At 41.4% G+C, this 15,559-nt stretch overlaps 2 protein-coding genes across 6 annotated transcripts in view; both read left to right on the top strand.

Moving 5' to 3' along the window:
• Positions 1 to 15,559, top strand: part of Cfap206 (cilia and flagella associated protein 206) — a 35,696-nt gene that overhangs the window by 18,936 nt on the left and 1,201 nt on the right. For all 5 annotated transcript variants that reach the window (XM_004667297.2, XM_045138635.1, XM_045138634.1 and 2 more), the window contains 3 exons: positions 1,758 to 1,898; positions 4,904 to 5,097; positions 14,446 to 14,589. In XM_004667297.2, the coding sequence (XP_004667354.1) occupies positions 1,758 to 1,898; positions 4,904 to 5,097; positions 14,446 to 14,589 (479 nt within the window). The remainder of the gene's footprint in view (positions 1 to 1,757; positions 1,899 to 4,903; positions 5,098 to 14,445; positions 14,590 to 15,559) is intronic.
• Positions 120 to 401, top strand: LOC123456046 (anaphase-promoting complex subunit CDC26-like). The gene has a single exon (XM_045138638.1). It carries the CDS (start codon positions 144 to 146, stop codon positions 399 to 401), a length of 258 nt encoding a protein of 85 aa, XP_044994573.1. The 5' UTR covers positions 120 to 143.

Raw genomic sequence — 15,559 nt, forward strand, 5'->3', positions numbered from 1 at the left:
TGGAACTGGGTTGAATTCGCAGTGAATTTTGTCCTCTACGAGACATGAAGCTGGAAGAGCCCTCTAGCACCAAAGTAGAAAAAGAAGCAGAGTTTCGGCCTGCTAGTAGTTCCCTGGGTCTGGCTCTTCGTGCTAACTTCAGCATGCTGCGACGAAAACCAACACGCCTGGAGCTAAAGCTGGATGACATGGAAGAGTTTGAGAGCATCCAGAACGACCTGGAGACTTGTAAGAAACAGAAGGAAGAGGTGGATGTTGTAGGAAGCAGTGATGGAGAAGGAGCTATTGGGCTCAGCAGTGACCCTAAGAGCCGGGAACAAATGATTAATGATCGAATTGGTTATAAACCCCAACCTAAGCCCAACAACCGCTCATCTCAATTTGGAAGATTTGAGTTTTAGAGATAGATTCTCTTGTGCGATGGGTGCCCTGGAATGGAATAAAATGATGGCAGTAGTACCAACCAAATTCAGAAAATTGAGTGCTTGGAGCCAAGCAGAATATTTTCCCTCCTGTAAGGAGAAATAACTTCTGCATGAAATTGCTGAAGATTTTTCAACTTTCATGCAAAGCTGGAATCCAAATTCTGATTTGTCTCTTGAAAATTTGACTGTGGAAAGCTTACCTGATTTCTGTTTTTAAAAATAAATATAGTTTTGGAAAAAAAAAACACAGCCTCAGATCCTCAATAGCATCCCTACAGTTCAAGTCTTTGTACTTATTTTACTTCATTGAAACACTGTCTAAGGAAACATGCACTGAAAAGTTAAAATAACTTCAGCAGTGGATATTAAGCTCAGCCGTTTAGTTTTGACTTCTTAGATTTTGATGTGTCACTTTCCATCATAGCAAAACCTTTTTCCTCACTAGAGCTGTGTTTAGCAAGTCATCCTTCAGTGAACCGAGAGAGCCAGTGTTCTGAAAAGTTTCACTTATCTCCGTCACAGCTTTTCATTGTTGGAGGCCTTAGGAATGTCAGGACATGACAGGGTTTTTTTTCCCCCTAAAGTTACGCATTTACTTTCAGTTGTCACCATAAGATTACTTGGTGCTTCTGCTATTGGTGTTTAGAATCGGGCATAGAAATGTAGGTGAGGTTGTAAACGTGAGAAATCTTGGAGATTAAATGTCTTATTATTCATATAAAATATATTCAATCTGCCTGTCAACCTAGGTAAAGCAAGTGGCATGAGGAAGTATTTTTGAAGTATAAAGTACAGAAATTGTAACCCTTGTTAGAAAAATCACATAGTAAAAGACATTTGCTTGACTCCAGTTCAGACATTCTTTACTCTTGGATGCGGGTATCCCAGTGTGTGATGTGAGCATTGCAGAGTACCCCCGTCTTGAGAGGAGCAGGGCCTCCCGAGAAGCTTCGCTCTTGTACAGTGGATCTTCCCTGCATGTACCCCTGGTACGTTGATCACTGGGCTGCAGCAGCACAGACCACCACACCACACATGCGGTTACAAGTGTCCCAGAAAGCAGGATTTTCTGAAAGACCTCTCTCCCCTGTGTCCCTAGCATGGAATACGTTTGTTCCAGCACTGTCACTCATGGGCTTCCTAAGGTCATTTGTACTTCCTCACCTAAATGGCCTCCTCATGAATTTGATATCTGTGTGTCAAGGACATCCTGGTCAATCAGAAAGTGCAGATAGTAGAAAGCTAATACTTAGATGCTGGACTGCTGACTTATTTGGGAAATTTTACATTCTCAAGAAATGGCAAACATTTCCTGTTCTTTTTTTATTTTAGAAGACAGAGTCAATGTGGCAGATTTCAGAAAACTAGAATGGCTTTTCCCTGAAACAACAGCAAATGTTGACAAGCTGCCAATTCAGTACCGGGGGTTTTGTGGGTACACGTGTGCGACTGCGGATGGCCTTCTCCTCCCAGGTACGTCTTGGGAAGCAGCAAAGCTCCTCCTGCCTGATGACGTTTTCCACACTGAGTGCTCATTGTCACTCGTTTATTCACTTTTTTAAAGCTTTATGGGGTCAAAAGGAGAAGTAGGGAAGGAGGTGGAGAGATGATCCAGACAATGTCTTTGTCACGTGAACAAGAGGTTGTAAATGAAAAGTAATGGAAGGTGTATGTAGGTTGAGTATCCCTTATCTGGAATGCTTATGAACAGAAGTGTTTAGATTTGGGTTTTGTTTTGGGAAGAGATATGTTGGGGATGGGGCCCAAGTCTAAAGTCTGTTCTGATTGCATACAGTGTTTTTACTACACCTAAGTTTTGGCTACTACTCATCACATAAGGAAGGGCAGGTGAGGAAGTCTCTACCTGTGGCACTATGAAAATATTCAAAATGGAGCTGGAGAGATGGCTTAGCAGTTAAGATGCTTGCCTGTGAAGCCCAAGGACCCAGGCTCAATTTCCCCAGAATCCATGTGAGCCAGATGCATAAGGTGGCTCATGTGTGTGGAGTTGTTTGCAGTGGCTGGAGGCCCTGGCATGCCCATTCTCTCTCTCTCTCTCTCTCTCTCTCTCTCTCTGTCTGCCTCTTTCCCTCTATCACTCTCTCAAATAAATAAGTTAAAATTTAAAATTTAATTTATATATTTATTTGTGTGGGGGGGTGTATTTGTGTGGTGTGTGTATATGTGTGTGTGTGTGTATACCAGTGCACAGAGGCCACAGCATGTGTGTGGAGGTCGGAGGACAACCTCCAGGTGTCTGTACCCTTCCACCTTCTTTGAGATAGGGTCTTCTGTAACAAATTGCAGTATGGTTGGCTCAAAAACTTCAGATTCTCCTGGTTCTGCCTACTATTCTCCAGGCATGTTGGGATCACTGACATATGTGTCACTTTGCATCAAGTTTTATGTGGGCACTGAGAATGACTGAACTCAGGTCAGTAGGCTTTGCAAGCAAGCACCTTTAACTGCTGAGCCATTGCCCCAACCCAGGTCATCCATGATGTTGTTAAAATTTTCATAACGTTTACCATGAGAACCAAGATAATCATATTCGGAGTCCCAGTCTTTAATGTTGATCAAAATAAGGTAGGGGCTGGAGAAATGGTTTAGCAGTTAAGCACTTGCCTGTGAAGCCTAAGGAACCCAGTTAGAGGCTCGACTCCCCAGAACCCACATAAGCCACCTGCACAAGGGGCACACACATCTGGAGTTCGTTTGCAGTGGCTGGAGGCCCTGGCACACCCAATTACCCCCCCCCCCCGGCCTCTTTTCCTCTCTGTCTGTCTGTCACTCTCAAATAAATAATAAATAAAAGTAAACAAAATAAGGTAAAGAAATCGTGAGGGATAAACACAGACAGAAAGGTGAATGTCCAGCTTCAAACAACAGCATCACTGTGAGGGAGAAACAGTAAAGTAGAAGGCGTCCTGGGCTATGATTTCTCAGATCATATGGTTCAGGTTGCTAAATGATTTCTACTTACTATAGTATTGTCTGGACGTGGCTACCTAAACCAGCCCTGAAGGACTGTGTGGGCCTTCCCTTCTTCACTGAGGCGGGCAGGCCGCAGGACTTTCAGCCCGGGACACACTGTCCTTTTCCAGTGACTTCATTGCGCGCCTTCCTGCGCTTACTCTACGCCACCTCCGCAGTCATCTTACTGTGCCTGCTTGAGCTGCGCCAGTCACTTCACCCTCTGGCTGTGACTCCTCCCGCTCACTCCCTCTTCCACATGCTCAGGTCCTGTGCCTTCACTTTATTACTCCCCCAACCACCTGACTTAAATACAGACCTCATCCTCCTACTATGTGTTTACACTTGATCTACTTACCTGTTGTTGCTCTTCTTCTTTGGGGATTATTTTTTTTTGAGGTAGGGTCTCACTCTAGCCCATCAGGGTGGCCTTGAATGCACAGTGGTCCTCCCACCTCAGCCTCCTGAGTACTGGGATTAAAGGTGTGCATCACCATGCCTGACAAAAATGCCATTTTTGTAGTACTTATTGGTACTCTTTTTATTTGAGAGAGAAAGACACACAGAGAGAATTGACATGTCAGGACCTCAGCCATTGCAATCAAACTTCAGACACTTGAGACACCTAGTGGGCATGTGCAACCTTGCACTTGCCTCACCTTTGTGCATCTGGCTTAGCTGGGATCTAGAGAGTCAAACATGGGTCCTTAGGCTTTGCAGCAAGCACCTTAACTGCTAAGCCATCTCTCCAGCCCACTTATTGTTAGTATAAAATTCACTTTTTAGTAATAAGTTTAGTTTAAGTAGATTTGAAAAATTGACCAAATAGGCTTAATTGGCTTTACATAAAGGATTTTTATACATCTTCCATCTGATTAGCAAAAAATATTTTTTTTTAAAGAACTGTGGGCTTTTTTTTTTTAAATTATTTATTTATTTATTTGAGAGCGACAGACACAGAGAGAAAGACAGATAGAGGGAGAGAGAGAGAGAATGGGCGCGCCAGGGCTTCCAGCCTCTGCAAACGAACTCCAGACGCGTGCGCCCCCTTGTGGTGCATCTGGCTAACGTGGGACCTGGGGAACCGAGCCTTGAACCAGGGTCCTTAGGCTTCACAGGCAAGCGCTTAACCGCTAAGCCACCTCTCCAGCCCAGCAAAAAATATTTTTATATAAAATACATTTTAAACTTATACTTTAAAAACTGAACTTCTAAAACTATAAGTTAATATGAATTGTATCTACATATATGTTAATAAAATGTTAGTTAAGATTGGTAAGTTAGCGTGTTTAAGTTGAATCTGGGGTCTAGTATGTAGCTCAGTGGTTGAGTGCTTAGTTAGCACCAGGGAAAGCTCTGAAAGGTTCTCTAGAACCTCAAAGAAAAACAAGAACAAAAGTTTACAAAGTAGAAGGAATAGTTCCATAGAGGTAATGGTTCCATGGCTTAGTATAAACATAGAATTACTTTTCATACCTAATTCAATTCTTTTTCTTCATTTTCAGGAAATCCCACAATTGGAATTTTGAAATATAAAGAAAAGTATTACACTTTCAATTCAAGAAATGCTGCGTATTCATTTGCAGAAAACCCTGAACATTATATTAATTTGATTAAAGAACAAGCCAAAAAGAATGCAGAGTTAATTCAGCTACTGCAACTTCATCAGCAGTTTGAAACCCTCATCCCATATTCTCAGGCAAGTAGGCTCAGTGTTTTCAATTTATTACATTTAAAGTATAATTTAGTAAATAGTTAGATTTTGCTATGGAATGATCCCCAAGTCCAGGCAGAGACAGGGACAAATGAGGGTCCATACAGTTGTCTGAAAGGGAGTCACATCTGAAGATGGAAACTAAAGAAATCTACCAAAAGAAGGAAAGCAAGTTGTGAAGTCAACTTGATGAGTTAAAAACAGGAGAATCTGAATGATAAATCTGCATTTAACTAAAAATTGGAATTATAATGTTTTCATAGTTCACAAAGACAGTGACATACTTTTACTGAGAGGTGCAAAACAACCTAGCAGGTTTAGGTTGGAGTGAGCTGTGGGGAGAACCAGCTGGTGTGTCCTGCTTGCATTGTGCTTGTTCCTTACTCTATTCCTCAGATATCCAGCTAGCCCTGACCAGCCACCAGGAGTTACTCACAACCTGCTGAAGTCAGAGTGGAGAAAACAGAAAAACTCTTCCCTGCGTGAAGCTCACATTCTAGTGTTGTGCATTACTGGTTTCTTCCTTTGGCCATCATTTAAGTGTTATCCTTTATTAAAGTTCTCTGTGTGTACGCACATGTACATTTGCATGTGTATGGGTGCTGCAGAGTCTCTTACTACTGCAAACAAATTCCAGGTGCTTGCACCACCTTTCTGCATCTGGCTTTACATGTGTACTAGGGAACTGAACCCAGGCCAACAGGCTTTGCAAGCAAGCCCCTTTCATCAGTGAGCCACCTCCTCAGCCCTCAGTCACTAATCTTTTAGTTGATCTTTATGTCTTCCTTCTCTTTCATTGAGCTCCTCTCTTTTACACACACTAAAGTTACATTTTAAAATACATGGCTTAAGCTTTTTATTATTTGCAATTTTATCAACATTTCGAATACGAATTAAGTGAGTTTCAGTGCCATTTATCTGGCCAGGAGGGTTCAAGAAGCAATTGGCATGAGGACTCTCTTGCTGGTGAGAGAAACACAGTGGGTAGAGACGGTCAGAAAGAAGCCCAGGACCTGGGAGTGGAATGGGGAGAACTCCGATGCTAAAGACTGTGGACAGCTCCTCTGGCCCTGTTGAGACTGGTTGTTGATATGTCACTGGTGTCTAGAGGATGGGGAGAATTCCAATGCTAAGGACCGTGGACAGCTCCTTTGGCCCTTCTGAGATTGGTTGTTGATTTGTCCCAGGGGTTTCTGGGAACGGGACTGGGCAAACTGCGGTGGTAAGCACCTTGGACAGCTACACCGGCCCCTGAGTTTGGCTGTTGAAGTGTTATTGGGGTTTGTGGGAATGGGATGGAGAGAACGCCCACGGTAAGGACCTTGGACAGATCCCCTGTTGAGTTTGGCTGTGATGAGTCACTGGGAATGGGAGGGGAGAGCTCCTGCGGTAAGAACCTCGGACAGCTCCAGGGCCCTTCTGAGCTCGGTTGCTGATGTGTCACTTGGTTTTATTTGAACTTTTCTCTCTTTTTAAATATTAGATACGGACTTATTTAGTATGTAAACAACACATTTTGGTACCATCCTTTCCCTTCCCCTTTTCTGAAGAGGCCTTCCTCTTTGGGATGCAGATCAACCCCATGGGGACTGTACATCATGCATTATGGGGGGAGGAGATACAATGTCCCTGTACAAAATGTCCCAACTTGTGGCTCTAACAATTTTTACACCCCTCTTCCACAAAATTCCCTGAGCTATGCTGGGAGCATTTTAAATCTACTTCAGTAATGGGCACTTAAGAGCCTCTGGATCTCTAGTTTTAACAGGTGTTGAGTGTCCTCAGTATCTATCTCCATCACCCTTATGATGATATCAGATTCACTAAGAAAGCAGCACTCTTGCTCTTTATCCCAATTCCCTGTGGTTTCAGCTGGGGCTGAGGTGGAGTGCGCTAGGTTGTTTATCTACTCAGGTCCAGGTCTCGTTTGAAAAAGAGAAGCAGGTTCTCCAACAGAGAATGAAGTCAGCACTGGTTAAAAGGGATAACCATTATTAATTTAGAGATAATTAAAAGGATGCCAACCCTCTTATAGTCTAAGGTTAGTGGGATCTTGACAATGGAAAGCAGAATCATCTGGATATGATTTAGCCATTTTCAAAAGCAGTTGATTACCCTCCATCACTGTGTGCCAATATTGCACTTGTGTGAGCATCATTATTTGTGTGGTATATTATGTTGACTGATTTTCATATGCTAAATCATCCCTGCATCCCTTGGATGAAGCCTACTTGACCAGGGTGGATAATGCTTTTGATGAGGGTGGATAATGCTTTTGATGTGTTGTTGAATTTTGTTTGCAAGGATTTTGTCCAGGATCTTTGCATGTAAGTTCATTAGACATATAGACCTATGGTTTTCTTTCCTTGTTGCACCTCTGTTGGGTTATGGCATTAGGGTGAAGCTAGCTTCATAAAAGGAGTTGGGGAGGACTCCCTGATCTCTGATTATGTGGAACAGTTTGAGAAAAATCAGTTTCAGTTCTTCAATGAAGGTTTGATAAAATTCAGCTGAGAAGCCCTCCAGTCCCAGACTTTCCTTTGTGGAAAGTTTTTGATTACCTGTTCAATTTCCATGGATGTGATAGGTTTGTTTAGGAGATTAATCTGCTCTGAGTTTAGTTTTGGTAGGTGGTATGTGTTTAGGAATTCATCTATTTCTTCAAGATTATTTATTTTTGTGGAGTAGAAGTTTTGGAAGTATGCCCTGATGATTCTTCTAATTTCATTGATGTCTGTTGTGATCTCTCCTTTTTCATTTCTGATTTTGTTAATTTGAGACTTCTCCTTTTTTTTGCTTGATCAATTTGGCTAGGGGTTTGTCAGTATTTTTTTAAAGAACCAGCTCTTCATTTCATCAATTTTTAAGATTGTTTTCCTAGTTTCCAGTTCATTAATTTCTACTCTAATCTTGATTATTTCTTTCTATCTGGAGCTCTTTGGGTTGGATTCTTCTTGTTTTCCCAGCTCCTTTAGGTAGACAGTCAGGTGATTGATTTGGGATCTCTCTGGCTTTGTAACAAAGGCATTTAGGGATATGAATTTTCCCCTTAGGATTGCCTTCATTTTGTCTCATAAGTTTTGGTAGGTTGTTTTTATTAGCATCCAATTCTAGGAATTTTACAATTTTTTTCTTGATTTTTTCCACAACCAGTTCATTGTTTAAAAATGTGTTATTTAGTCTCCAGGAGCTGGTGGCATTCTTGATATGTCTCTTGTTAATTTCTAGCTTTAAAGCATTGTGATCTGACATCATGCAGGAAGTTTCTTCAATTTTTCTGACTTTATGAAGGCACGTTTTATGGCCCAATATATACGGTCAATTTTGGATAAGGTTCCGTGGGCTGCTGAGAAGAATGTGTATTCTGTAGAGTTGGGGTGGAAAGTTTTGTAGATATCTGTTAGGTCTAGTTGATCTATGATGTTTCTGTGCTCTATTCCCTGTTGATTTTCTTTGTGGATGATCTGTCTATTGATGATAGTGGAGTATTGAAGTTTCTGACTATGATGGTGTTGGTGTTTATTTCTGTTTTATTGTTCAGTAGATTTTGTTTTATAAACTGTGGTGCACCTGTGCTTGCAAATATATATTTATGATTGTGATATGCTCATGTTGGGTCATTCCTTTGATGAATAATAAGTGGCCTTCTTTATCCTTTTTGATTACTTTTGGCTTGAAGTCTATTTTATCAGATACTAACAACAATCACTTGTTTTTTATTTCTATTTGCTTGGAATATCATTTTTCAACCTTTCGCCCTGAGGAGGTGTTACTGGGTTTTATTTGAATTTAATTTTTTAAATGTATTTGAAGGAGAGAGAGAGAATGAGAGAGAATGGGCATGCCAGTGCCTCTAGGCACTGTAAAAGACTCCAGTTGCATGTGCCACCTGTGCAATATGGCTTACGTTGGTGCTGGGGAATGGAACCTGGGTCCTTAAGCTTGGTAATCAAGTGCGTTAAATGCTAAGCCATCTCTCCAGTCCCTTTAAAAATTATTTATTTGCAAGCATAGATAGATAGATTAGATAGATAGATTAGATAGATAGATAGATAGATAGATAGATAGATAGATAGATAGATAGATAGAGAGTGTGTGTACGATGTGCTAGGGCCTCTTGCCACTGCAAATGAACTCCAGATGCATGTGCCATGTTGTGCATCTGGCTTACATGGGCACTGGGGAGGTGAGCTCAGGTCATCAAGCCTTAAAGCGCCTATGTCAGTTGTCTGCCATGTATTACGTCAGTTGTCTGTCTTTTATGTACTATGTCAGTTTCTGTCATGAACTATATCACCTTTCTGTCATGCACTACTTCAGTTGTCTGTCACGTAATATGCCTGTTGCTTAGTACTTCAGTTTTCTGTCATGAACTGTGTCATGCACTACATCAATTGTCTTTCATGTACTATGTCAGCTGTCTATCTCATACTACTTCAGGTGTCTGTCATGTATATGTAGCGGTCTGTCATGTGCTATGTCTGTCATGTGCTACACCAGTTCTCTTTCATATACTGCTTGAATTTTCTGTCACATATTGTATCAGCTGTATGTTAACTACATCGACTATTTTTCTTTTTTTAAAATTTTTTTTGTTTATTTTTATTAATTTGAGAGTGACAGAGAGAGAGAGAAAGAGGGAGAGAGAGAGAGAGGGAGAGAGAGGGAGAGAATGGGCACATCAGGACCTCCAGCCACTGCAAACGAACTCCAGATGTGTGCACCCCTTGTGCACCTAGCTAACGTGGGTCCTGGGGAATTGAGCCTCGAACTGGGTCCGTAGGCTTCACAGGTAAGCGTTTAACTGCTAAACCATTTCTCCAGCCCTACATCAGCTATTTTTAAAATTTTTTGTTTATTTATTTGTTTGAGAGTGACAGACAGACAGAAAGAGAGAGAGAGAGAGAGAGAGAGAGAGAGAGAGAGAGAGAGAGAGAAAGAGAGAGAGAGAGAGAGAGAGAGAAATAGGAATGCCAGGGCCTCCAGCCACTGCAAACGAACTCCAGACGCGTGTGCCTCCTTGTGCATCTGGCTAACGTGGGTCCTGGGGACTTGAGCCTCAAACCAGGGTCCTTAGGCTTCTCAGGCAAGCGCTTAACTGCTAAGCCATCTCTCCAGCCCAACATCAGCTATTTTTCATGAGTTATGTCACTTGTCTCTGTCACATACTTTTTCCTCTTTGGCTTTTGAAATTAGAGTCTTGCTGTAGCTCAAGCTTACCTGAAACTCACTATGTATTCCCAGGGTGGCCTGATCCTCATACCTCTGCTTCCTGGTTGCTGGGATTAAAGGCATGTGCTACCACCTCCAGCTCTGTCACACACTTTTAGGCAGAGTTGTTTTTTTTTTTCTACCACAGTTAGTACTAGTATTTTCTAATTCCCCTTTGGGATTTCTTCTTAATCTTACATGTTTATGCATGACTTCATTTTCAGTACATTTTAAAAATTCTAATTTTATTCCATCATGATAGAATCTTTTTAGTTTTTTGTGTGCATGTGTATGTATGATGTATGTTTGCATGTTCCCATGTGTAGGTGCAGGCATGTGCATGGCAGAGTATATGTGTGGAGGACAGAGGAGACCTTTCAGGTGTCAGCTGGTCCTTGCCTTCTATGTCGTTTGGCCCAGGGTATCTCATTCTCATGCTGTTCACTGCTGCAATGTAGGCAGGCTGGTCCCAGGTCTTCTTGGTGACTATCCTGCCTCCTCCTCCACTCTTGCCCTCAGCATGTTGGGATTATAGAACCTACAGTGGCTTTGGTTTTTATGCAAGATCTGGAGATCAAACTTAGGTATTCAGGCTTGAGCAGCAGGTAGTTTATTCACTGAGCCTTATATATTCCTTTGGAAAAAATAGATGCAATTATATGTGTATTTATGCAATAATTTACTATTTATATTTTGCTTATCTGTGTATGTTTAGTATGCATGGCTGTATATGCTTGTATGTGAACCTTAGGTGTTAATAGTCAGGAATGCTGTCCCCATTTTTTTGAGCTAGGATTTCTCATTGGCCTGGAGCTTGCTAATTAATTTAGACCACTTAGCCAGTGAGATCCAGGGATCGCCCATCCTGTCCTTGCTTGCCCAGTTCTGGGGTGGCAGCCACATGCTGCCATGCCTAGCACTTTATGTGGGTGCTGGGCGTCCAAACTCAGCTCCTAATGCCTGTGATGCAAGTACTTCCCTCACTGTGCCACCACCCCAGTTCTACAATTTATTTTTATATGTTTAATTTTGCAAGTATGACATGGGTGCCATCACAAAAAGCCTCAAACTATTTCTGGTCAGATGTGGTGGCACCCACCTTCAATCTCAGCACTTGGGAGGCAGAGGTAGCAGGGTCACAGTGAGTTTGAGGCCACCCTGGGACTACATAGTGAATTCCAGTCAGTTTGAGCTAGAGTGAGATCCTACCTCAGGAAAAAAAAAAAAAAAGAAAAGAAAAAGAAAAAGAAAGAAAGAAAAGCAAAAAGCTGTTTCTGGCTGGAAACTGGCATGTTCACTGTGCACATTAGTTTTCTCAAGTCAACAGTTTGTGCAAGTTGTAGATTTTATGAATTTCAGAATTTTTGGTGAGTGTTACAGATATTGCTGTCTTGTTGCCTATAGTTTTGAACTCAGTGAAATAGTATGTTATAATGTCCAAACTCAGGCCCAATTGTGAGTCATACAGTGTAGTCTTTGGAAGATTTCAATATTCAATGCCTTCAGTATGGAAGTGTGTTTTCTTCCATCTTTCATAGAGCCCTTATTGTCTTATTTACTTATGACTTATTTCTATTATACAGTAGTGTTAGTTATCATTGCAGGTTTTTTTTTTTAAACTTTCAAAGTAGAGTCTCACTCTAGCCCAGACTGACCTGAAATTCACTCAGGGTGGCCTCAAACTCATGGCAATACTCCTACCTTTGCCTGCCACATGTTAGGATTAAAGGTGTGCACCACCACACCTGGCTATGCAGTATGTTTTATTTAATTTATTTTTGGATTTTCAAGGTAGGGTCTCGCTCTAGCCCAGGCTGACCTGGAATTCACTATGTAGTCTCAGGGTGGCCTCAAACTCAGGTCAATCTTCCTACCTCTGCCTCCCTAGTGCTGCACAGTGTTTTTATTTTGTCTTTTTATTTTTGACAACTTGAATAATTATTAACAATAAACCATGCAATTCCCCTTCACAACTACATTCTCCACCATATCCCCTCCTCCTCTCAATCTCTCTTTTATTTTGATGTCATCATCTTTTCCTCCTATTATTATGCTCTTGTGTAGGTAGAACCAGGCACTGTGAAGTCATGGATATCCAGGCCATTTTGTGTCTGGAAGAGTGCATTGTAAGGAGTCCTACCCTTCCTTTGGCTCTTACATTCTTTCTTCCACTTCTTCCACAATAGACCCTGAGCCTGGGAAGGTGTGTTAGAGATGTTTCAGTACTGAACACTCCTGTCACTTCTTCTCAGTACTGTGGTGCCTTTTGAGAAATCCCAGAGGTCACTTCCATCTGAAAAGAGAAACTTCTGTAACCAAAAGTGAGAGTAGCATTAATATATGGGTATGAACATTAAGAGAAGTGCTTACCAGGCAGTTTTGTGAGCCTAATATATACATTTAGCTAGACACCAGCAGGCATCACACCCCTATGGTTCATGACTTCTCCCATTATAGGTTTTTCAGTATCAGGCATGTATTCCGTCCTGTAGAGCAGGCCTCCAGTCCAATTAGAGAGTGGTTGCTTTCCCCCATAACAGATGTGCCACTATTGCACGCATTGGCTTATTTGGTCTGGCTGTCAATGTCCATTGCTGTTTATATCGACTATGACTTTTCTCTCTCCTATGGAGCTGAATGCAGTGTAGCTTTTTCCAGCTTTCTGTCAGCTGGTCATGGAGGTGGTTTTCAGCTCAGCTCTAGCAAGATTTTTCAGTGCACTTGCAGCTCAAGCATGTGGGGTCTTCAACAGTAGAGTCTTACCATCTGTTCCTGGTGGGAAACTAAGAGCCCCAGTAATGGCCTGTAATGTTTTGGGGGCATCAGGAACCTCCCTGGCCAACAACTCACTGGAAGATATCCCATCCCTGGCACTAAATTTTTTCTAGTAACAATCTATGGCTTTGGGGTGAACTGCTGTTGCAGCCAGATTTTCATTGCTGGCAGAAAACACCCAACCAAGAACAGCTTGTGGGTAAAAAGGTTTCTTTTGGCTTACAAACTCAAGGGGAAGCTCCATAATGTCAAGGGGAAACGATGGCATGGGCAGAGGGTGGGTATCACCTCCTGGTCAACATCAGGTGGACAACAGCAACAGGAGAGTGTGCCAAACACTGGCAAGAGGAAGCTGGCTATAACACCCATAAATCGCCCCCAATAATACACTGCCTCCAGGAGGATTCAGGTCCCCAAACTGCCATCAGCTGGGGACCTAGAATTCAGACCAGCTAAATTTATGGGGGACAAAGCACCACAATCACAGAGTGGTGTTTTTTTTTTTTTTTTTTTTTTTTTTTTTTTGCTTTAGAGGTAGGGTCTAACTGTAACCCAGGCTGACCTGGAACTCTCTATGTAGTCTCAGGGTGGCCTTGAACTCATGGCACTCTTCCTAATTCTGCCTCTCAAGTGCTGGGATTGATGGCACATACAGTGTATTTTTATTTACCCTGCTTTATGATAACAAGAAAAATGTTCAGGTAGAAGTTTTAACGTATAACCAGTGGTGGACAGAGCTGATCTGAGATTGGTTTGGGAAAAGTTGATGTCCTCTACTTTTTACTCTGACTTGAGTTTCCCTCTCACCTCTAATAATATCAAATTAGAGCACAATCCTGTGTTGTTTAACCTGGAATTACTAATACATAATGTTGGATGCCCAGCAGAAAACCCATGCTGCCAGGTAGATAAAGTATGAAGAGTCATTTGAAGCTGGCCGTGGTGGTACACACCTTAAATCCCAGCACTAGGGAGCAAGGATCCCTATGAGTCAGAGGCTACCCTGAGACTACATAGGTTGTTACATAGGTCAGCCTGAGCTAAAGTATGACCCTATCTAAAAAAAAAGAAATTAAAAAAGAGAGAGATTTGACTTTTGGTAATGAGAGCCATTTTCCCCTCAAAATTATGCTTTCTACATAATTTATAAAGCCAAACTGTGCAGAAAAACAATTATAGTTAGTTACTAATCACAAGTGTGTTTTCTTTGCTGGTATTTACAAGTATATTCCATACTCATAAGCCTTATTTTTCTAGTTTTCTGTCAGTTTTAGCTAAATAATTTTTAGTTATCTGTATAGAATGTTTATTTTTACAAGTACTAACTACAAACCTCCATTTCTTTAGATGAGAGATGTTGACAGACATTATATAAAACCAATTACAAAGTGTGAAAATGGCACACAGACAGACACACACATTTTGCCACCATCCATTGAGAGAGCATATGAGTGGAATGAATGGGAATTAAGAAGAAAAGCTATAAAATTGGTTTGTAACAGTATTTTCTAAATCATTTATAGGTTGAGTATTTTTAAGGTTCCTGCCTGTAGAGTTAGTAAATTATTTATGTAAAATAGTTCTACACAGTTCTTTGCTAACATAAAAATAATTAGCATAATCTGTAAATTTCCAGCTTTATCTTGTAAGATTATCTTCTAACTTTAAGCATATATTGAAATATGGAGCAGTGAAAATACTCTAATTATGCTAGATAGAGAAAGAGAGAGAGAGAGAGGGAATATGAGAGTGAATATGGGCACTCTAGGGCCTCCTGTGACTGTAAATGAACTCCAGATGCCTGTGCCACTCTGTGAATCTGGCTTTATTTAGGTACTGGGGAACTGAACCTGGGATGTCAGGCTTTACAAGCTAGTGCCTTTAACCACCGAGCAATCTTTCCAGCCCAAGTTCTTTGTATTTCCTAAATATTCTGTCAGATGTATAGCTGGCAAAGATTTTCTCCCACCCTGTAGGTTGCCTCTCTGCTCTATTTGCAGTGTTCTTTGCTATACAAAAGCTTTTTAATTTCATGAGGTCCCAATGATGGATTTGTTATCTTACTCCCTAAGCCACTGGGGTTCTATTCAGAATGTCATTGCCAAAAAAAAAAGAAAAAAAATGCAAGGACTATGCAAGGACTAAAGAGATAATTTAGCAGTTAAGGCACTTGCCTGCAAACCCTAAGCCCAGGTTCAATTCCCCAGTACCCATGTAAGCCAGATGCAGAAGGTGATGCACGTGTCTGGAGTTTGTTTGCAGTGGCGAAAGGCCCAGATGCACCCATTCTCTTTCTAATTGCCTCTCTCTCTCTTTCTCTTTCAACTAATTAATAAAAAAGAAAAGCTTTGCCTATGCCTATATTTTAAGTATTTACCCTACTTCTTCCCTAAGTTTTAGATCTTCATGTCTGATATTAAGGTCTTTGATCCAACTGGACTTAATTCTTGTGCATGGAGAG

This window comes from Jaculus jaculus, chromosome 19 (genome assembly GCF_020740685.1).
Source record: "Jaculus jaculus isolate mJacJac1 chromosome 19, mJacJac1.mat.Y.cur, whole genome shotgun sequence".
NCBI lineage: Eukaryota > Metazoa > Chordata > Mammalia > Rodentia > Dipodidae > Jaculus > Jaculus jaculus.